The 23,602-nt window shown below is 35.6% G+C and overlaps 3 protein-coding genes and 1 non-coding gene across 4 annotated transcripts; 1 reads left to right on the top strand and 3 right to left on the bottom strand.

Annotated features, from left to right (window-relative positions):
- Nucleotides 1-1,195: 1,195 nt before the first annotated feature.
- Nucleotides 1,196-2,578, bottom strand: LOC127854906 (uncharacterized). Its single transcript, XM_052390016.1, has one exon. The coding sequence runs from the start codon at nt 2,576-2,578 to the stop codon at nt 1,691-1,693; it is 888 nt and encodes a 295-aa protein (XP_052245976.1). The 3' UTR covers nt 1,196-1,690.
- A 256-nt stretch (nt 2,579-2,834) lies between these two features.
- Nucleotides 2,835-3,479, bottom strand: LOC127855308 (uncharacterized). Its single transcript, XM_052390765.1, has one exon. It carries the CDS (start codon nt 3,477-3,479, stop codon nt 2,904-2,906), a length of 576 nt encoding a protein of 191 aa, XP_052246725.1. The 3' UTR covers nt 2,835-2,903.
- A 6,909-nt stretch (nt 3,480-10,388) lies between these two features.
- LOC127854657 (uncharacterized) lies at nt 10,389-16,512 on the top strand. Its single transcript, XM_052389719.1, has 5 exons — nt 10,389-10,558; nt 10,955-11,143; nt 11,402-11,449; nt 11,929-11,985; nt 16,448-16,512. The coding sequence occupies exons 1-5, from the start codon at nt 10,414-10,416 to the stop codon at nt 16,510-16,512; spliced, it is 504 nt and encodes a 167-aa protein (XP_052245679.1). The 5' UTR covers nt 10,389-10,413.
- Nucleotides 16,513-19,658: 3,146 nt separating this feature from the next.
- Trnaa-cgc (transfer RNA alanine (anticodon CGC)) lies at nt 19,659-19,730 on the bottom strand. Its single transcript has one exon. It is a non-coding gene; the product is annotated as a tRNA-Ala (tRNA).
- Nucleotides 19,731-23,602: the final 3,872 nt, after the last annotated feature.

The raw sequence follows: 23,602 nt of genomic DNA, 5'->3' as shown, positions 1-23,602 counted from the left end.
CAATCAAATGTGAGCTTACAAACGGACGAAATTACCCTAACGCTTCGTCCGTTTTTAAGCTCAAATTTGAATGGCTGACGGGTTCAATGGCTTAATCTAAGAATAAATGCTTTTTAGCAGGATTTTTCCAAAAAATGCTGCTCGAGCAGCAATTCAAATGCTCTTCGAGCAGCATTTCTTTTGCTGTAGTAGAAGTTAATGTTTCGACCCCTTTGGTATCCCATACAAGTTGGTTAAAATCAGATTCAAAACACATTAACTGTAAATATAATATCGCTAATTTAGCCATTTCTCCTTATCTTACAATTATTTCTAGACTTGTCTTCAACAAACCCGTAAAATCCTGTTATTGTATGGTAATTGGTGAGATGAGCCAGCTCTAATGAGCACCAACAACATGGGATTTAGTCAAAAATAAGAATTGTTTTGCCTCGTAAAGGGCCTTTCACTCCCCTTATGTAGAGCCCCGAATCAAAAGAAATTCCTTCATAGGTGCTCAATGTTAAATTGCCACGCGGGCTTTATGATAAGGGTTAAGTTAAACTGACCCTTTTGTTGACAATGACATGTTCATTCATCACTTTATCTTATGTTATTACCACTCATTAGAATCGTTTTCTTAAGAGAATTCTTATAAGTAACAAGACTATTGCCAAGCAATAAAAGTCCCCTGCCGGTAGCTAGTCTATTTGTTGACAAAGCAATCAGAATTCTTTACGTAGAAACAAAAAGAAATGACGTGCATAATCTCCATATTGCCATCTGTTCATGTTTCAAGTTTCATGAACACAATGAAGAACTTTTAAAGTTATTCAGGGATCCAGATAAATGTGACTGACTGACAGATTGACTGACAGAGCGCAAACCATATGTCCACTCCTGTGAAACCGGTAGGGGACTAAAAAAAGTGTGCCTTAAAAATGTATAAAAAAAAAGGATCCAAATATACCCTACCAACAATAAGTCAAACTAACATGAATAATTATGTGTACATAAACCCATTTAAATATATTTTCAAATATTTTGATATTCTTATACCACATTTGATAAATAACTGAAATTCAAATAGCATGCAGGATATTGAACATCGCTACAAATCAGACTTGTACAAGCCTGCAAAGTCTTACCTCAAACCCAAGTAAAACAAACTGATTCAACTGATTGCAAATCATATTTCAAATATAACAACCTTCCCATACGAAATGTTATATTGTTAAGAAACACAACAGAAATGGTAAAGTATGAAATAGAGCCCCATTTAAATTGTGATTTTGAAATTTACATTGACTTAAAGTTTGAATCTTATGACAACAATATCTAATTGGAGACACAATTTCAGATATAACAAGTACATGAAATACCTGCACAAATACAGGCTTATTAAAGAGTTTGTAGACCTATCAGCTCTTTCCACGACGGAAGACATCTTGTTCGACTAAGAGCAACGTTTTTGAAAGCAGGGGATCACAAAATTGAACGAAATTAAGTTTCACATTTTGTGTTTAAATAGTAGTAATGAGCAATATATATATGAAATATGAGATATGTTGCCCAACTGTTATGAGGAATACAAGTCTCACAATTATCCTACAAGCGTTGGCATATGCACACGCAAACATATACATGTATGCACATTGTTTTGTGTTTTAAAATCTATGGTTCTGTATTTCCATTTCTTATGTTTATTCATTCAGATGATATCCATTACCCAGACATTTGAGTCCAATACTCCCATGAATTCAGACCTGAACTGGGGAAAACTCTCGTAGGATTTAGATAACTCCAAAAGGCAAGAACACGTATGCGCGATTGGTCGCCTTGCTAGGCCGCTGACGTTGACGAATACAACTTGTATCTCTTTGCTGACCATGAGATCAGATCCTGTACAAAATCTCACGAACTTGCGTAGCGAGTCACTGTTTAATTCTCTGATGAACCTTCTGAGATGTTGTGCAACGGTTTGTTCCTCGGCGCACATAACTTCTGGAAACTTAAACATTTTGTTGACAAGCTTTGATGTTGGAATAAGGTCAGTGTACAGCTGGGTAAGATGGTCTTCAGTAATGTTTAATTTTTTCAGGATAGGCTGGAGACAATCGGCTATGAACATAGGTGCCTGGATAATTTCTTTATGTGCAATTTCGTTAAGTAATTTCGAAATATTGTTTGACGTAGGAAGGGTCTTACAATCGTGTAGCTCAAGTGCATCCATGAGATCGTCCTGTTCGACAGATGTAAAATCGGACAAAGCTTTCCTCAGTGTGATTGCCTCTTCTTGCGGTATGACATCGAAGAAATTGTCGAGAATATTAGCTGAATATTTTTCATAGATACACAGCTGAATGAAAGGCAATGACAACTGTATAGGAAAGTATTTACATGATTCCCATCCAAATATGATGATTTTAGCAACTGACTGCCATTCTTTCTCAGCAAAGTCGTGTCGCAGATATGGGACTTTAAACTTTGTACCTAACGTACATTGGTCGTAAAAGGCCGTCCAAAACTCGGAAAGGGCGTCCCTCGTCACCCCACCGCTATCTTCTGCAGCCTCTAGACGACCATCTGGCATCACCATCTGGACAGACACTATGTCTTTTGTTGGATCAATTTGTTTAAACGCATCAATTAATTCTCGCAACAAATGGCCGCGGTGAAGTTTTAGCACTATTTTTTTCAGGTGTGGGAGATCTAGAGCAGATTGCTGAATGGGATGAGCCATAAGATCAGGAAGGGATTCATCATCTGATAATGGAATCCCAGCGAACTCCATTGCATGGGACAGGATATCTCCATCATTGGTATTGTCATTTTGGAGTTTATACATTGCTGCATAATCATCCACGGTTTTGGTATTTGACGTAATCTGGTCGTTTAGTACACTTTGAGCGGCCGGAGGGGTTTCAGGCATCAGTTGTATTTCCGATATCGTTTGTCTTTTGTGATGTAGCCAAATAAAATCTTAAAATAGGCAACTTTGTCCTCTCATACATGTCGGCAACTGTTACGTTAGCGTCGATTTCACGGTCTGCGAAATCCCACAGATCGAAATTGAAGTTGGTTAACGGTCCTTTGGACGACAAGCCATTTGGGAAAAAAAGACCGATCGCTTGTTGTATAATTTCTACCTTTGTTGCATGTCTTGGTATCTCGGTTTTCCTTGTTCCACCCCCTTTATTCTTTCGGATTTGAGTGCTTCGTTGGTTGCTCTTATGGATCCAGCCAATTTCTATCATTCTGTTTTGTTTTGCGGCGTTCCTATTGCCGAAAGGGCGATGTGGATTTCTCATGTCTTCGAGATTATGCTCTTCTTTACTGGTTGTCTTTTTCTTACGGGCCGCCTCAAGCTTTTCTTGTAGTACTGTTAACAGTTTGTTTTTCTTTGTTCGTGGTGTCTCTTCTTCTTTACGCACATGTACTCTTAATCGGATGCGATCGCCCTGATGTGGTAAGTAAGATGACAGTTCTTCGTCGCTCATATGATACACAACGTCTGGAGTAATCTGAAATTATAAAAATGTATCATACTATCATAAAATACCAAAATGAGTAGTCAATTGCACCTTTTAACGGGGAAATCTTAAACAGTCACTGGATAATGTATTTTTTTGCACCTGTTAGGCCAACATGTTTATCTTTTTTTTTTACGGGAGCGCCGACCCTATATTTCGACAAATACAAATATAAAAAAAAGTCCCTTTCGGGTTTTTTGTTTACATTTCACCCGCCGAACTGGGGCCTGTTTTAAAAAGCCTCTTACGCAAAAAATTTCCGTAATTTTTACGTGAGTTTTACGTAACCTTAATTTTATGCGCACGTTCGTTTTATAAAGCCGCTCGATCGTTAGTTTTACGTAACTATAGCGTAAGTTTTGCGTAAAATTACGCTTAATATACCTCCCTTATCTTTTACGTAACTTTAACGTAAGTGATCAAAGATGGCCAATGTGATCAGTTTCTATAGATAGAATTCACTATACTTGGATTAAAATCAATCGAAACGAGGAAATCAAGTAGGAGAAATCGTCGGAAGCTAACTCCGAAGCTAAAACACTTTACGAGAAAGAGGAAAATACAAGTTTATATATACGGATCGAAGAAGAGATTTGTTTACGACAAACGTAAAATCGGAGAAATTAGTGATTTTAAAATTCAGCGCCGAAAACGAAAGGAGAATCCATCTTTAAAAATAGATATCTATAAATAGTACATTTTACCAGTGCCCGCGAACGATCACCATGTTGATAATCTGACTGCGGCTATGTATATCAAAAGCAACCTATCAGAAAGTAGGTAAGATACCTTATTTCCATATATGGCAATCGTAGTATTTTTCAAAAACAAACATGACGAATAAAATGACGTTAATGTCGCATTATCTACGTCATCAAATATAGAAATACGTCATCAAATATAGAAATGCTCCGCATTCCGACTATCCGCGAGCCATGGGGTGAGGCGGGAAAGAGTCATGTGATAACATTTTAACCCAAAATGCGTTGCGCGCTTTTAGCGGGAAAACAATTTTAATCAAACCTATGTTACGTCGTAGAATAAAATACCCGAAGCTGGAGGTTTTTCGTGACATAAAACAATTTTTAGTGGAGAGCATAAATGGGATCAATGAAATAATATAGGCTTAAAATACAGGAAAATAACATTTTTTTCACATTTAAAATTATGAATTTTTCTGATAATCCCTGATTGTCTACCTTTAAATATATCGTTATTTGGATACAAGAGGGCCTGCAATTTTCATCCTGCTACAGGGTGTCTTTAGGTATTTAGTGAGAGGTGTGTTGTGTATTGAAAGCGCCATTCACCTTCAGGCAAAAATGAAAATACCACACCCACACACCCCACTTCTCTATATTTTTATATAGAGAGGTGGGGTGGTGAGGTATTTAATTATGTTCATAGACGTTATTTATTTATAGAATTTCAAGCTCCTGTGGGCAAACCAACATCTCTGTCGTGCAAATGTGTTAATTTGGTTTAAAAAAGGTTTGTATTATTCGTATTCTCTGTATTGTTTAATGTCTGAATGGGCAGTGGTATTATCCCAGTGTTGCAGTTTGTTGACAACGCTCTTCATAATTTCTTTTGAAAGTCAACTTAATTGTCACGTTTAAACTCAATGTAATGTGTGCTAGTTAAATGTCCCATGACATTAAAACTGCTACTAACATTGATGACTGCAATATTACAGGGGTCCAATGGGTTGAATACAAAGTCTTAGCACTGTATTTAGAGTCAATCATGTGCAAAATGACAAGACTTTTTATGTTTCACCAGATATCTTTTTGCTACAGTGTGTTGAAATTAAAAGCTTTTACAATTATCTGATCTTTGATATTTAAGGATCCATTATGCATAAAGGTATTCCTCCAAAATGTATTTGATATATACAGTTAAAGCTGACCTAGCGACCACCTGTGCTAAGCAGACAACCTGCCATATGTGGCCAATTAAAGCTCGTCCATGCATTTTAAGTCTTCACTTGTCTTGTCTTGTTTTAAGCACTATTCTGTCGTATGTGGCCAGCAACCACCCTTCATTGACAGGAATGTACACAAAGACTTAAGTGACATGTGTATAGTGGTCAGTTGTCCTAAATATACCTGTCTATAAACAATGGGTTTCGTGACCCCAGACAGAGAACAATGCATTTAACTTCACAGTATATTGGCTACAAAGGGGTATGTTTCATCCTCTATAATTAAAAGGCTTTATTAATTTATTGCGTATTTGTATTTTGAATTCAAATATGTCATACAACAACGCCAATCTGTCGTATGCAGCCACTGTTGCCCTGTCCCTTCACTGGCTGCATACAACAGGTTTGACTGTAGTTAGCTGATCCTTTTAAATGATCATTTCTTATTTAATCTACTTGCAGTGACAGATATGTGCTGTTGAAGGATGATCGAGTGAAAACCCAAAGATTAGAGGTCACTGCTATTCAGAATCAAGAGACTGCCACTGAAACCAACTTGTATAAGGAAGAATTTCAGGAGACATTATTCACAAAACAATTTCCAAATTAAACAGCAGAAATCACTGTGCAATTTGTGGAGTACATTGCCCAACAAATGCATGTGTATAAAGGTCACTGTGTAGTTCTTGACAGTAAAGGACGGTTTCATTTTGTTACAGAGAACAAGTTGTAATAAAGAATTCATGCATTGTTTAAAATCATGTGTCTCCATGTCTTAAGACCCTTTTGCAAATGACTCATTATTCCTCATCAAGATCTATCTACCTATGAAGTTTGGTGTTGATATCTCTTATAGTTTTTGTATTTTGCTCCGGACAAAATTTAATTATGAAAAATAACAAAGGGCAATAACTCCCAAAGTATTCAAATGGGAGTTATGGTTCTTGTAAACTGCACCTCTCCTCATCGAGATCTATCTACATATGAAGTTTGGTGTTGCTACCGCTTATAGTTTTTGTATTATGCTCCGGACAAGGTACCGGACTGACGGACAGAAGGACGGACGGAAGAACAGTCTAAAAACTGTATGCCCCTCCCCCCCCAATTTTTTTTTGGGGGGGGGGGCATAAAAAGGTTAGTCTTGCCTAAAATGAGGCAATAGTCTCGTTTGGTCTCAATGTTTTCCTTCAGTTATTTTAACCATTTGTCAAATTATACTAACAAGTTTTTACAAATTTGTAGCAGAAAACTCTAAATCACTGTGAGAAAATGAGACATTGTTCAAAATGAGCATTTTTTCTTTGTTCCGCACTGATTTCTACTCTACCAAAGCAACATTTTGTATATAATTCAGGTACAATTTATAATTCTGTCTGCAAAATCTTTCAGTTTAGGACAGTACACACATGAGTAGTTTGTTTAAGAGTAAACACGCAGTTTTCTTATAAGGTACATGTATTAGCATTTTTTTTAAAAATAAATTGTTTTGCCCAATACAGTAAAAGATAATAGACTTTGATCTACTTTGGATTAAATGATAAATTGTTTGATTATTAGAATGAGGTTTTTGTCTTCATCAAATATTCAGTTACATCACTGGGTAATTTAACATAAATATCTTCCAGTATCCCAACCAGTACTACCTACCAGTTTTTAATCTGAATCTGGCTATAATGCTGTTCCAATTAACAATACCACCATGGAGCAAAGCCATTACTATCATTGTTTTATGGTCTTTGTATATGAATTTTGTAACAGGCTGATACTACTGGGTATATATTTGTAATTGTTTGAGATTCTTAATACATTTTATTGACAGATAATTGGAAGACCAAGTGTGCAATCATCTGCTGTTAAATTAAATAAATCAGAATTTCAGGTGTAAAAGTTGATGAAAACAAGAATTAAACATTTTATTAGTTTATAAGTATTTAGGGTTTTCTGACTCATAACAAATATTCAACAATATTATTATAAGTCTATTAAAACATTAATCTTAAACTAACTCTTGGTCGCTGCAGATGCCTTTTTTCTCTTGCATTTGGCATTTGAAAGCTTTGTGACAAAAGGGAAATTGCTCTATGATGAGCAATTTCTCATTTTGTCACAATGTTACCTTTTTATTAACAAAACCCAGTAAATCCAATATGCTATAATATGTAATCTGAAAACATTAAGTCAAAGTTGCAAAATATCCTAAGAGGTATAAATGAGTTAACATGATTTAAAATGTTTATTGTGGGTTTGATCTCAAAAGGATGCATCCATAGATTGTGACAAACTGAAGATACATCCCTTTGTTGCCAAATAGGAAGTATGTGTTAATCATCATAAACTATAAAACCACAATTCTTCTTTTCTGCAAGAATGCTTTGAAAATTCATCCTTAATGTCCCTTTCATTAATTTCACCCTTTACCAAACAATAACAGGATTTTACGGGTTTGTTGCAGACGACTCTAGAGATAATTGTGACAAAAGGAGAATTTTTTCATAATGAGCGATTTCTCCTTTTAATACAATGATTTCTACCATATCCAACCAAGTTCTTACTTTTCCATTACAGTTGTATTTGTCGCCTGCAATCTCTTTCAATTTGTAAAGGTCTAAAATGTGTCATTTGGTAAAGGGTAAAAATGAATTCATCTCATTTGAAATCCCTACATTTTCTTTAAATAAATGACATTTGTTCACTCTTAATGAGGTGCAAAAAAAGTAGTTTGTTCTATTATCTAAGGAAGCAAAGACCCCTAATGTCCATGAAAAATTATGCAAGACAAGCTTGTGACAACAGAGATAAGCTGGAGTAAATAGTATGTTAACCTTTTCCCTGTTTTATCAAATCTGTAGCAGATGACATTAAGTTAAAATAAACAGATGACCTAGTTCAATTAAAAAAAAAAGGCAGACAACTATTTGAAAAAATGTATATTTAAATAATTGAAGTTGAAAACATTTCGACAAAAGGAGACTTTCTCAAGATAAGCAAATTCTTCAATTGTCTAAATGTTTTCAAAATGCTATCTGCTACAAAGGTGCCAGATGGCATTTTATTAGAGATAAAGTTAAAACACTATAGTATAGAATGCCATGGAAAAGATTCAAAGTTAGCCCCAAAGATTTTTGACAGGGCTTGTCACAAACAAGTTTTGCCAATTACAACAATGCAATTTTAATATTTTAAAATATATACATATCCATGTATATATACATATCTATATATCTATCTATCTATCTCTTTTGTGACTAAAGTATTGTAAAGTGCATAAATACAACAATATATTGAAGATACATTATTCTTTCATTAATTACATGTGTTTAACACCTTTATGAACAAGTTAATATCATCATTAGTCATTGAAAGCATGCAAAAAGGAGAACTTGCACATCTTAAGTCTTTACCAAACGACACATTTTGGACTGTCTCAAATTGAAGAAGGTTTCAGACGACAATCAAAATTATAACAGACCATAAATAAAATGAAGTGGTATGATATAAAGCATTGTGGGATAACCGGATAAGTATAAATTGCTCATCTTGAGCAATTTCAGCTCATCTCAACAATAATGTATAGAGTCCTATCCCTTTTCACAATAGTTTCTGAAGTATCTTAGATACAAACATGTTTAAATGAATACATATATGTATATGGGTTTACACAATACCCCATACACATTTTGTAAAGGGTCCAAAGTGAGGGGTCCTACATGGAAGAGTGGTCAAGAAGCCTGAATTCATCCGGGAGACCAGGCTTCAATTCAGAACTTCGCTGGTCATAGTGGAGTGCACTGAACAAGGCACTTTTTCCTAGCCTAGTACTGGTTTGTGTCCTAGGGACAAAGAAAAGATGAACTGTCGCCATGATATAACTGAAGAATTGTTGAAAATGGTGTAAAACATTTAATAAACATAACCAAATTGATGTCCTCGGAAGAAAGAGATAATTAATCATAAACCCTTTAACAAACAATAAGGAGATTTTATGAGTTTGTTGTAGACAACTCCAGAAATGACTGTGGGAAGATAAGGAAATGAACTTTTAATAAGTATGTTAATCAGCAATTTAACAACAAACGGGCCATATTAAATGGTTTCATGTGACCTGATGAACTGAACTTTATTGCCCTTTTTTGAGCATTTAAAGTCAAAGTAATTTCAAATAACCATAATTTATCCCATTTTCATACGTGCATTGTCGAAATAAACCACTGTGGACTAGATTTTCCTTTATTTCGGCAATGCTGAAATATAGCTGTCACGCGCGGTGGAAAAATAATCGGAAATAATTATAATTACACGTAGTACATTATTTGGATAATTAAAATATCGATTGCAGCTGAAACTGTGCTGTAGAATAGATTAATGCCATTATTTAAGCTTTGACATGAGTCATAAAAACTAAATTATTTATAAACGACACGCTTACCTCAATGGCAACTAACCCAATGCTAACAACAATAAAGTTACAACGATACACTTCCAGTGTCTATTCCTAAGGTGTTAAACATGACAAACACACAATCTTAAATACGTTTTGGATTCGTTCGATGAGCACTGTAATAAATATTTTACTGTTAAAAAACCACCAAGTACCAAAATGTTTCGCCATCGAAATGACGTCACATAAGATACGTCATAAATAGATTGGGGACCAGCAGCCAATTGTATAAATATGGATAACTTTAGCCAATCCAAAAGATAACCTTTGGTTAACTTTATCCGTTTTTGGATATGTTATCCAACGTGGTTATCCTATTGTATAAAAATGCAAGTCGCATTGGATATCTTTATCCGATTTGGTTAAAGTTAGCCAAACATAAAAAACCCACAATGCATATTTAATCTGGTTCCGGTCAAGACGGTTTCGCGGAAAGTGTCATTTCAGACGACAACAAAATGGCTGAAACGCTTTCGCTTCGTAAAAAACGTTCAGTTAATTTTTCCCATGAGGAAACTGCTCTAATCCGTGAAGGTGTTATGAAATTTGACAAAGTTTTGACAAAGAAATTTTCAAGCGGCTCAACACCAGTCACCAAGAAAATTCAAGATGGGGCGTGGGCCGAAATAACGGAAAAAGTGAATTCCGTCGGTCGTGCGTGTCGCACGATTGACGACGTGAAAGGTATGCGAACGCCAACATTGATATTTTTCGGCCATTCGTTAATATGAGATATGTAAATATATGTATTTATTAATACTTAACTGATGTATTTAGGTGTTAGTATTCCACATGCCGAAGTCGAAGATCAACGTCCGTGCGCATGTAATCATAGCGCCGTTTGAAACGCAATATGAATCCGTATACAATTTCTAGAGACTATTATATAGAGATTATGCATAATTACAAAAATTTATAGAGCTTATTGTCATTCCTTCAATTTCAGAAATGAACAATTAGCATTTTCCGTAAATATCTGACAAGTTTCAAATTGCGAGAGTGACTGATTGTAATATGTTGCCGAGATAGAATAAGACACAATTATGTAATCAGTAATTTTATTGTGTGTTATTTATTTAGAAAAATATCGGAAAATGGTCTCGAAGGCCAGAGAGTCGCTTACGATGGAGCGAAAAAACGCCCGGCAGACGGGTGGCGGACAACCGATGAAAGCCGCAGACACGGTAACGATGTCAATCATTGAAACAATAAAGGAAACGCCGTCCTTCAGTGGGATTCCGGGTGCTTCTCAATCCGAAACCACCATCGGTATGTGACCACCCGCGTACTTAATTATTTAAAAAAAATTAACTATATTGATTATGAAAGCTCCACTGCAATTGTACCTAATTTATAAATACAACACAATTAGATTATACCTAAATCATAAACCACTGAAAAGACTTACACTGTCGAGTGCGTAATTTTTCTGTGCCAGCTACATACATGTATCTAACTATTCTTACCTTTCATTCAATATATTCACATAATTCCATTTTAATCCATACATATTTTTATTCTCGTTAGGTGCAGTGCGCAGCGCAACAGGATTTGTTGAGCTGCTCCAACTGGATGGTAATTATATCCAATTTATTTTAACTTCCTTTGCAAGAAACAAAACACATTCCATGTGCCTCCATGTCGCTTAAAAATCACACTGTCACTGATAAACATTACACGCTTCTATGCATAGAATTTTCTAGATTGTGTAGTCTTTTGGAAGAGTTCATTTTTTTTCGTAGGTTAATGGATACTAAAATAATCAATACTATGTACGCAAATGCCTTTAATGATTAGCGAGAAATTGGCATTATAATCGTACTATTAATTTCCTTTCTTGCAAGTATGCTTATAATCTGAGAAATCATGCGTTTGTTTATAAAAGTGTTACATGCTCTTGTATGTGACATCTCCACGACTCCGACATTGGCGTAGGTCAGTTTGCCAAGGCAAATGAGGCTACTTAAGGGGAATACATAATATTGTTACTTTTAATAATATTTAAATATATTTTTTATATATATTTCAATGATGTTCATGTATTTACATTTTAGACTTCCTCAACTTTGCTGACGATATTCGTCCATTCGACGATGATGAAACAGTAAATGGTAAGTTATATTGTTACTTTTACTTTTTTAAATACATGACTTTGTAATAGCAACATATCAAGGAAAGTTAGATAGCTTGTCATTAATGTTCACTTGCATTCAACAATGATAAGCCATTAATATGGAGCATTAAGAAAAACACACAAATGACATTACATAACAATTTATTAGTCCAAATAATTAGACGTAAGCTACCCCGCTTACGTCTAAACGGCTACCGTCGTTTTCCTATAGCAAATTGAGTTCAACTTAAACTTCAGGTTTTCTCGTTAAATCTTTGCTAATGCATAAAATTATCATTAATTAGACATAAATGTAAGCGATTACCTCTTAAATGTGTAAAAATTGTGCTTTTAAACTACTTATGTACATTTTTAAAAATAAACATACACAACACACGAAGTGTGTTTGTCGTTTATAGAATTACATTGAATTATTTTGAACGAAATTATTTTTTGAATAGGTTACACATAACCAATTGTTGTTGTACAACAAACCACATCACTTTTTAGATTTCTGTACTCTTTAATTAAATGAAACCTATATGTGTGTGTTAAAACTACCAGTTGTATCACGGAGTGTATATTGATAGGAGATGAATCGAGTATTTGACCCTTACTGTAGTAAATTCAATCTTATGCAAAAACTATTCATCCGATTTTATTGGTTTATACGTTATCTTGTTGCTTATTAATTCCTCTTTAAAAAAATATACGTTTTAGTATATTCCAGTTGTTATTAATGGATTTATAGCGAGATAAAAACAAGAAATACACATTTTATGTTTTACCAACGCGCGTTTTATCGTGTTGTGGCTATCGATCTTGTACAATTAGCGTACAGCGAAGCGCCGAGGTTATACATTTTGATGTACCCACTCACGTCTTTTGTTGAATTATAGTTTCATTTCTCGGCCGATTTTGACAAATTATATATCATTAGAAAGCTTACGTTTCGTAGTAAACAGATATATGAATATATATTAAGTTTTTCTTCTGATTTCGACAGCCCGGCGATTTATTAATTTAACTTAAATAATAAGTTGCAAATATCATACCGTTTTGGATTTTAGAATCTAGATTTACGGTTGACATGTTCGTACTTAATACCAATTTGTAGCGTTCTTCTGATTTCGACAGCCCGGCGAGTTATAACTTTAACTTTTGCAAATATCATACCGTTTTGGAGTTTTAGAATCTAGATTTACGGTTGACATTTTCGTACTTAATACCAATTTGTAGCGTTGATATTTGGAGTTCAGTTTTAAAAAGTACATCTTGCTTAGGAGAATAGAATTCTGTATACGATAGAAAAACATTGTTTAAAAACGAAAGTAATTAAGGAATGAAGGCGGAAGAAAGTAGCGCGCGTTCCTAACGCACTGAACTGATGCTACGGTCTTGGCGATTATGCTTTTGTTTAGAAACCGGCCATTGAATTTCCTTTGCCATGATTATTATATGTTTATGGAATATATTGTAATATTTTGTTCACGAAACATATCAATAAAGCTTATTATAAATAAATCTTAATAAATTAACGATTTCAGCTCTTGTTTATAACACAGAAAGGGTGTTTTTATGATGAAACAGCGTATATAGCGGACCCTCACGATTTGATTCGGCTTTGCATGCATACTTGAAATAAAATGGGTGTCAAAAACATTCATCGTTTGCTGTTAATTATCAACGACGGAATTATGTATAATTATGTGAAATGTTATTTACCTTAAATTATCAATTTATTAAAGATTCTTGAAAATCACGGTCGGTGTTACGCGGGTCATTTCGTATTTTGACATCAGGGCATCATGTCCAACTATTCAAAATCAGATTTTTTTCACTGGGACGATGACGGCTTAGATTTAGACAGGCAGACAGATAGTTTATTCAGACTTATACAACAGTACATCGTCTGCAACTCAAATATATAAAGTATTTTTAGACGAATTGTTAGGTGATTACACTTATAGCAGTGATGATTCTGAGAATGTTGCCATGTTTCTTATCCGTGTACCGGTAATCTAGAGTCCGTGGTTTGAGCATTTTTATCGCGGTGTTCAATAAAAGATATCTCAATAATCTTGTTTATTGATAGATCTGTGGTTTTATTGCCCCTGTGTTCAGCACAAACCAATTATCTCGTTATGATCAGATACTGTGCCGACCAATACTAAATAACACTATGGTGTCATACGCCACAGCAGGGACCTATACTTGTGATCATGGAGTCTAAGTGCAAGACTTAAAAAAGTATGTTGTTTCGCTTGCGGTTGTTAAAGCCAAAACGGGGCTTCCCAGCTGGCACAGCTGCTGATATTCGGATCTGAATACTTAAACTTATTCAGACCTTATTCTTAACCGTTGCGCGTTTTACGATATCGGATTTTAGGCGGGAATACAACTCAGTGAAACTATTCAATTTCTTATACAACATTAAGCATATTAACAGTTATTGAAATTAACAATATCAGCGACATCTCTTTAAAGACTAAACACCTTTTCAAGTATCGAATTTAACCTGTCAATAAAATATATTAATACCAAAAAAAGGTTTCATTTAATATTGTTCACATTAAACCTTTAAATGAAAGTGTCGCTTTAACTATTTTCCGTGTCTTATTAAGCCGCGAATCGTTTGCTAAAAACGGTTAACAAAAAGGGCTACACGTTCTAATTTTTAATTAAATACAAAAATAAGTATAACATAATTAATAACGTCCATAAACACACACGGCAAGATCAAAGTTTTAATGGAAAACTAATATGACATTCCACGTAAATTATTATTTTCGTCTAAATCGAATACAATATATAGAGAAACAATGTATTTATAACCGACCAATGAGGTAACATTATGCAACTTTCAATTTACACAGTGCTATATGGCAACAATATGGAATTTGAACAGTGGTAGTGTTTTAAGGTCTGGACTATCATTACTTGTAAGTTTGTATAAACATTTTTCTAATGCAATTAGTAAAATAATGTTTATATTTAATGTTTAATAATTTATTGCATGATTATTCTGTGCTGTTATATGAATTTGATGCCGTTAAAGCTTCCGACATGAATTCATGTCGGAACGATGCTATTGCAAAATAACGTTAAACGATATGAGGTCGATGTAAATCGACCTCATATTTATAGGAGTAAACAATTTATCACTCAATAAATTCAAGATTTGTTAAATCTCCTATGCAACGGACACTACAACTATATACTTTTATAATAATTATAATATATAGCTTACCTTTTCTGATTCCATCTTCTCAGCAGCCGATACTGATATTGTCCTTACAAATCCAATAAACTCGACTGTATCCATAACACTTTTTGTTTAAATAAATGTCTTCAAAGAAGTCATCGCGGGAGTCATCGCTATATATAGTACAAAAGGCGTTATTACGCCTTTTTTAGCGTTTGTACGCCTTTCAGTTTAGCGTTATAACGCCTTTTTTAGCGTTTGTGCGCCTTTGAGTTTGGCGTTATAACGCCTTTTTTAGCGTTTGTACGCCTTTTAGTTTGCATTATAACGCCTTTATTTCGCATTATTACGCCTATTTTAGCGTTTGTACGCCTTTTAGTTTGCGTTATAACGCCTTTTTTAGCGTTTGTACGCCTTTCAGTTTGGCGTTATAACGCCTTTTTTAGCGTTTGTACGCCTTTATTTCGCGTTATTACGCCTTTTTAGCGTTTGTACGCCTTTATTTCGCATTATTATGCCTTTATTTCGCGTTAGTACACGTTTATTAGCGTTATTACGCCAATTTTAGCGTTTGTACGCCTTTTTTCGCGTTAATACGACTTTTCATTATTTTATTTTTATTTTAAGTGGTACTAATAGGCTTTCGTAGAATTATGACGTCACTGATGACTCTAGAATTTAGAACAATGGTACTCCTGCTGTGAACAGGTTTTCTTTTCTTTATATATGTTTGACTTCATTATTTATATATTTATATGCGTGTGCTTCTAAATTTATTTTATTTTAAAACCTTGTTCAAAATGCCATGATTAGCTACGCAGTAAACTTGTCGAAAATATCTGGATCAATAATTGTAAACATTTCTGAAAGGTCGATAACAAAACCTACAGTAGAAATTGACTTTTTCATTTAATGGAAACATTAAAAAGGAGAGAGAAGAAGAAGGTGAAGAAGATGATGATGACGACGACGAGGGTGAGGTTGAGGATGTGATGGTGGTTGATGGTGGTGGGGATGATGATGATGATGATGATGATGATGATGATGATGATGATGATGATGATGATGATGATGATGATGACGAAAATGATGATGATGATGATGATGATGATGATGATGATGATGATGATGATGATGATGATGATGATATGATGATGATGATGATGATGATGATGATGATGATGATGATGATGATGATGATGATGATGATGATTATCGTGAAGAGGATAATTATAGTATTAACTTTTTTCCAAAGTCCTAGCAGAGTTGTCGTTCTTGGGTAAAAAATGTAGCTTTGAAACGTGTGTGATGGGCGACTAATCGATGTTGAAAATACAGTATGTTTTGAAGCGTTGCTTCCCTTGAATGCAAAGTAAAAAAATCGAAATAAATTAAATACGAACCAAACATACTTTGTCGCATTGTTTGCTTACTAATCATAGCGTCGCAATCATAGCTTTTTAAAGATTAAAAGTCACAACACACAAACAACCTTTAAAAGTATTACTTACTTTGAGACATACCATTTATAAACCAAGTGTTCCACTTCAGCTCTTCATCAACCGCAGAACATAATTCTTCTGAAAGGATGTAAAATCAGCTATCAGATCGGCAAGAAGCCATTGTTTTAATGAATGCAGCAACTTGTATATGATGAAAGCAATTGTCTGATGCCGTTAGCAATTTAATTGGGTGAGAATTTGCTAGCCACAAAGGCAAAATCATCGATTTGCTTATAAAAACTCGATCATGTCACAACTTAACAAGAGTGCCAAACTGTCACAAGATACGCCCGTTCGAAGGTTTTGGATACCATGCTCAATGCTTGAAATGCACTAAGTGACCTCAAGACCTAGTTATTGAGCCGGCATGACCCATATTTGAACTTGACCTAGATATCATTAAGATGTAACATCTGACTAAATTTGGTGAAGAACAGATGAAAACTACTTCAATTAGAGAGCAGACACCATGCTAAATGCCTGAAATGCACCATGTGACCTCGTGACCTCGTTTTTGACCCAGCATGACCCATATTCAAACTTGACCAACATATCATCTAGACACAACTTCTGACCAAATAAGGTGAAGAGCAGATGAAAACTACTTCAGTTAGACAGGGGACACCATGCTAAATGTTTGAAATGCACTAAGTAACCTCGTGACCTAGTTTTTGACCCGGCATGACTCATATTTTAAATTGACCTACATAGCATCTAGACACAACTTCTGACCAAGTTTGGTGTAGATCGGGTGAAAACTACTTCAATTAGAGAGCGGACACCATACTTAATCCTTGAAATGCACTTAGTGACCCCGTGACCTAGTTTTTGACCCGGCATCACCCATATTCGAACTTGACCTAGATATTGTCTAGACACAACTTCTGACCAAGTTTGGTGAAGATCGGATGAAAACTATTTGATTTAGAGAGCGGACACTGCTGTGGACGCCGCCCGCCGCCCGCCCGCCGCCCGCCCGCTGCCCGCCCGCCAAAGGTGAAACTATAATACGTCCCGTTTTCAAAAACCGGCGTATAAAAAAGGTTCTCATTTTCCCTGATGGATTGTGATCGTATGCTTCTGTATATTTGTGAATGAATTAATCTTCGCTGAATTGCACTTTCTTGTCCGCTTTTTTTTAAAAACAAATGCGATCTATTTAAACTACTCACTCTGTGGAATTTTCATTGTATTTTCAAAACATTCGATCCTTACCGCCACCACAGAAACAGCATTGGTTTGTTTAATAATGCATCTCAAAATAGTGGTGGCGTCCGTGATTAGCGACCGTAATATCGCTCTACAAGAACGGATGAACATGATTCTTTTATTCAGCCGCATTTACTTAAAGGTGACATATTATTTAAAAAAAATATATTCTAAAGATCTCACGAAAATTGGTATGCATTTTGAATTATTGCTGCAAGTTCCAGCCATTTCGTTGTTACTGAAAGTTTTCAAATTTTGGTTTAGTCGTGTGTTGTCAGGGGAAGCCGGAATACCCAGAGGAAACCCCTCATGTACGGTATGGTTATCACTAACCAAACTCACATGCGGTCGGGAACGGGCATTGAATGCGGGTCGCCCAGGTGTTAAGCGCATGTACCAACCACTGCATAACACGGACAGCCTGATTGAATTGAAGGATTCGAGAAGAACTTTGCGCTCTTACGTAGGAATATCGAAAATTCCGACAAAACACACTGTATCTCTATTTCTTGTCTCTAAGTCATAATTTATATTCAATATTTTTATTTGAATACCAGCATCAGATAAAGCATACAGCTATTGCGTAACCGTGAAACTTATCTGCCCCGTACGTCTTTAAATCCCGGTTTTCCATGAAGCGGAAAACAAAAGCGTATTCGGCACGGACATGTCATAGTAGGCACATAACACTCGAGGAGGACTAGTAAGTAGATCAGTGAGAATCATTAGATCTATTGTACAAGATAAGTATTGATGCAAAGCATCAAAGGGCGTCAGGAATTTCAGTGTAAAGGGCACTCAATGAAGTTACATGGAACGATTTTTTTTTCTACTGTAAATATTAATATATTGGCCGATTATTTTAAACAAAATAGAAAAGGATACTGGTATAACTGGTAGTGTAGTGGTTACACGCTCGCTTCACATGTGAGAGGCCCTAGGTTCGAGCCCCAGTAGAATCAAATTATTTTATTTCTATGTTAACCTTTTGTTTTGATGTAGACATTTAAGTTTAAATAACTATACTGTTTTATTGTAACCATTTTTTGTTTTTATTATGCCCATGAAATATATGTGTGAGAGGGGGGAGGGTCGGTCGTAAACACATAAAAACTTTTACAGTGTTTTCATATCAATGAGTACTCAACCCCTATCATAAATGAGCAACGTAAGAATAAGTTCAGAATCATCTCCGCTTGAAGTTGAGAAAAATATGAAATTACGCGTACAAGATGAAGCAGATTTTTAAAAACCTACACAGTTCTGTTCCATTAATGAAAACTGCACACGGATGCCAGTAAAAAGGGAAACCAATGAAAATAAAATGAACTATGAAATATTTGGGGGTTAGAACACAAAATCATAGATAATGGTTATTTGGGGGGTATAACACAACATCTTTGATAATGGTTAATTGGGGGTTATAACACAAAATCATAGATAATGGTTTTAGCAGTATCTTTTTCTATTTAGTTTAAAATAATCGGCCAATATATTAATATTTACAGAAGAAAACAATCGTTCCGTGTAACTTCATTGAGTGCCTTTTACACTGAAATTCCCGACGCCCTTTGATGATTTGCATCAATACCTATCTTGTTGTGACTGAAATGGTGATTAGGTGTCAATGTGGCTAATTATTAGTAGATGTTGATGTTGTTGTTTTTGTTGTTGTTGTTTTTTTATTGGTATTTTTTTTTTTGGGGGGGGGGGGGCAGGGTTTATTTATGTTGTGGCAGAAAATGGTACAAAACTTGGAGATGCCGGGGATTGAACCCGGGGCCTCTCACTTGCGATGCGAGCGCTCTACCACTGAGCTACATCCCCTAACGAGTACATCCATAGTAACATGTGAATATAAATATATTAAAAATATAATACACCGGTCAATTCCTTATAAATCAATGCCTCTTTAAAATTAACAAATGTTTGTGAAATAAAGGTGTTATAAAAAGTATATAAATATATAATTGAATAATCATGTGAGATTCATGGCAATACTTGCCGTAGATCTTTATAAAACCTACTATAATCTGACCTGTCGCTATTGGTTATTGTGAAAAGTGTGCTATTTTAAAAAGCCGATTATGCCATTAATTAACTGCTTGAAGTTTATATTGAGCTTTATTTGATTTATTTGATTTGTTTTTAATATTGTAGCGAAAATACTTTTTGGGAGATGCGGGGATTGAACCCTGGGCCTATCACATGCAAAGCGAGCGCTCTGCCACTGAGCTACATCCCCTAACATTTAATGCGATGGCAATATAACTGTATAAAAAACCAGAAAGTTTCACCAGTTCGCGTATTTGCCAAATCCCTGTGATCGTTTATTATTGCCCAGTCCCTGTGATCAGTTATTAATTAAAACAATTAGCTTTGCATTATTGGCAATAAATGTTGTAGTAAATGTAATAGGCACAACTGCAGTACTTATTTACACTAATTTACACACAAAAATCACCACTATGCAAGATATTCTGAGAACAAAAATATATACATTGATCCGTAAAATAACTTCTCCTCCCATAAGCGAAAAAAAACGTATTACATACTAGTCGCCGCACTTCAGTGCGACGCCAATGATATGGTTTCAATTGACGCGTTTGTCGGCATCGAATAATGTCTGACCGCGGCGAAGAAATGGTAGCTTAGAGAAGCGATTTTTCTCGAGTTTTGACTTAGAACATGAATTTAATGTTTTGAAAATGGCGTTCTTTCTTCGATAAACTGGTAAGTTGTCAAGTGGCAGTTATATAATATCATTTTCATTAAGTTTTGTTTCCAACCAATGTGGGTACTTTATGATTTCGCGACAATTCATAAATAGAGAGCATGCTTTGGCACACAACCCCCTAGCGCCTACTTCTATGGGGAACCACCAAATACGCCTTTGGCTGCAAGCTTCTAGCAGCTCTGTGTAGTTTTTCCTTTCGTAGTCCTCCTCGCTACTGGTTTCCCAAGGTGCGGTTAACACGATCAGGATGAGTCGTTTCCCGCCTCTGACAACACCACTATGTCGGGCCTGAGGTTGGCTGTACAATACTTGGACAGACCAGCTCTTTGACAAGGTCAACCGTCAAGCTCCATCCGGTTGCCCCGTCGGGGATTGAGATTTTCTGTGTCGGCTGTCCCTGTGCAGTTTCACCCGGCTTCACGAAGTTGATAATCAATATCGCTGAATACTACTGCGTTCCTTTTTCATTTCTTCTTTAAGCCAGTCAGCAACCTCTCTGAGGACATTGCCGTGACGCCATCTGTATCTTCCGTGTGACAAAGCTGTAGGGCAGCAAGAAAAAACACGTTCTAGAGTGTCAGGACCATCAAAACGTTTACATTTAGGATCTGGTATTAGCCCCAAAGGGCAGATGTTTGCGGGGGATGGTAAGAGGTCATGCACTGACCTAAGGAGAAAGGAAGGTCTGATGAAGTCATACTGCCTGATGTCGTCCCAGGTTAATTTACTGTCTAGTATATTTCATGTTGGCCATGCTTCCTGTGTTCCAATTTCTACCGCTCTATGTTTTCTCTTGTTTTCTTCTGCCCTTCGGACTTCTGCCTGGACCATGTCGCGCCTTTCTTTCTTGTCTGCTCGGCTCCACGTAAGTGTTTGTTTCGTTTCAATCCCCTGACATCCGACGGCTGTCAATCATACAATGTACTAGTATCTGTGCTTGAGCGAATTCTCAGCTTGACTGACAGTCTCCGTGGCCGACCATTTCCTGCTGGTGCGGGTAACAATGCCTGCTTCTTTGATCTGCTGCTCTGGGGAGTCTCTAAGGGTGAGTACCAGTTTCGTCCTTGCTGTCTTTAATTCATCCACAAGTTTGGAGTTGAAGCTTGTTGCTCTCTCCGTACAGTCCTACACTACATAAATTGGGGGGGGGGGGGTATTTATAAGTAATTCCCTTAGGTTTAGTTTAAACTTTCCATGAAAGTTGCAGCGGTCCAACTTCTTCAGTCCCTAATCTACCTGGGTTTCAAGCTTTCTGACATTGTCGCTGTCCTGAAGCCTTGCGTAAAACCATATGCCAATGCATTGGATGGGGCTCTTCATTATCGATGGTATCTCCTCGTTCTGTACTTGGAGAATGTATCTGTTTGTCGGTTTGTCTTTCTTGGTGATCCGAGATATGTACTTTAATGCATTGAATTTCATTCTGGCCGATGAAGCGGCGACGGTCAGGTAAGTCAGTCAAAATCCATCTCGCCTGAACATGGGTAGTAGTGGTGCGAGTGAGGTCAACCAGGATGACTCGGCTGGATGGCTGGTAGATATTAAATATCTAATTTATATATATTACGGTTTGCGTTTTGTTGAAATTCGATAGTTATCTCGCATTTTATACGTAGTTTTATTTTTAAACCAATTAAATTCTGACAATATGTTTTAAAATCTATGAAATTTAGAAAATTTCTTAAAGATCAAACAACGTAGCTCCAACTTAGTTCGTATTTTACAATTTTATTTATTGGTTTAAGAAAAGTAATTAAATCTCGTAAAAAGCGACAGTGCCCTACGTTTTCATTTCTTAATCTGAACATGATCCAATTTCACCTACTGAATTTTTAACATAGCATTTTGTGAGACTTTATATATATAATGTACAAAATACACCGAGCGAAGTTTGAAAGTTCTGATAAAATGTAGCTGGTTCAATCCAAGGACGAAGACGTGTTTGATAATTGTTAAAGTTTTTCGTTTACATAAGGTAAAGTCAGTCAACATACATCTGAAAAATAGCAAAAATCCAGTGTAGGCGAAAAGTGTCGTCCCTGATAAGCCTGTGTGGACTGCACAGGCTAATCTGGGACGACAGATTACGCACATTCATTAAACCTCCTTTTCACAGAGCACTGCACATATAATTTTATCGATAGGTTTCTGGTGAGTTCGCACAAATGTTTAATACATGGAATGACCATTAACACTTTTTGACGGCACGGGGCTGGGTGTCGATTGTTAACTAATGTGATATTTGCGTTTTCTAATTTCTAGTCAGCTTTTGTGTATATCAATCGAAAGTTTATTTCACGTCTTTCAATATTCTAAGGTAGCACATATAATTGTTGCCAAGTGTTTACTAATTGATGTTTTCGACGCCTTCTGTATGGTCACGGTCTATTCCTTTTACAAATTTACGTAATGATACCAAATTTTTGAATTAGAAATTGTCAGACCAAGTGGAAAAATCAAGTAAATAAACGGTAATCGGGACACAATAAATTATTACTTGAGCACAATTTATCATCGCTATTGTTTTCATCAATGATCTAAAAATAAGATTTGTTTATTGATAGATATTGCTTTCATGATACAAAATAGTATTATAGCAAGGAACACATTTTATTCTATTTAAAGATATACTTTCAATAACAATCAGATTATGAATATAAAAATGATTGTAGATGGGAGGCAACCTCCACATAACTCAATATCGGGAATGTGAAATGGTTTATCGCATACTTAACATTAAACTAATGATTTTAAGATTTTTAAAATAAAAATTTCTAAAATAAAAAAAAAACATCACTATTTAATAGTGCATGCAAATGCCATACACTGTGACAATTCTTAATGTCGCCATGAATATAGTGATAAGCTAACTTCAGTATAATTCTTTTAAGAACAAAATGTTGTTAACCTGAACAAAAAATGGAAAACATGCTTGTTATACTAAATCATTTCATGCATAACA

This window comes from Dreissena polymorpha, chromosome 13 (genome assembly GCF_020536995.1).
Source record: "Dreissena polymorpha isolate Duluth1 chromosome 13, UMN_Dpol_1.0, whole genome shotgun sequence".
Taxonomy (NCBI): domain Eukaryota; kingdom Metazoa; phylum Mollusca; class Bivalvia; order Myida; family Dreissenidae; genus Dreissena; species Dreissena polymorpha.
The sequence above is the reverse complement of the archived record's forward strand: the minus strand, read 5'-3'. Positions and strand labels throughout refer to the sequence as shown.

Excerpts from the sequence above, each read along its gene's own strand:
- LOC127854657 (XM_052389719.1), top strand. The coding sequence starts at position 10,414 with ATGAAATTTGACAAAGTTTTGACAAAGAAATTTTCAAGCGGCTCAACA. Across the intron at positions 11,144-11,401 it reads TCAATCCGAAACCACCATCG|GTGCAGTGCGCAGCGCAACA; the intron begins GTATGTGACCAC and ends TATTCTCGTTAG. Across the intron at positions 11,986-16,447 it reads CGATGATGAAACAGTAAATG|TCCTAGCAGAGTTGTCGTTC; the intron begins GTAAGTTATATT and ends TTTTTTCCAAAG.
- LOC127855308 (XM_052390765.1), bottom strand. The coding sequence starts at position 3,479 with ATGAGCGACGAAGAACTGTCATCTTACTTACCACATCAGGGCGATCGC.
- LOC127854906 (XM_052390016.1), bottom strand. The coding sequence starts at position 2,578 with ATGGTGATGCCAGATGGTCGTCTAGAGGCTGCAGAAGATAGCGGTGGG.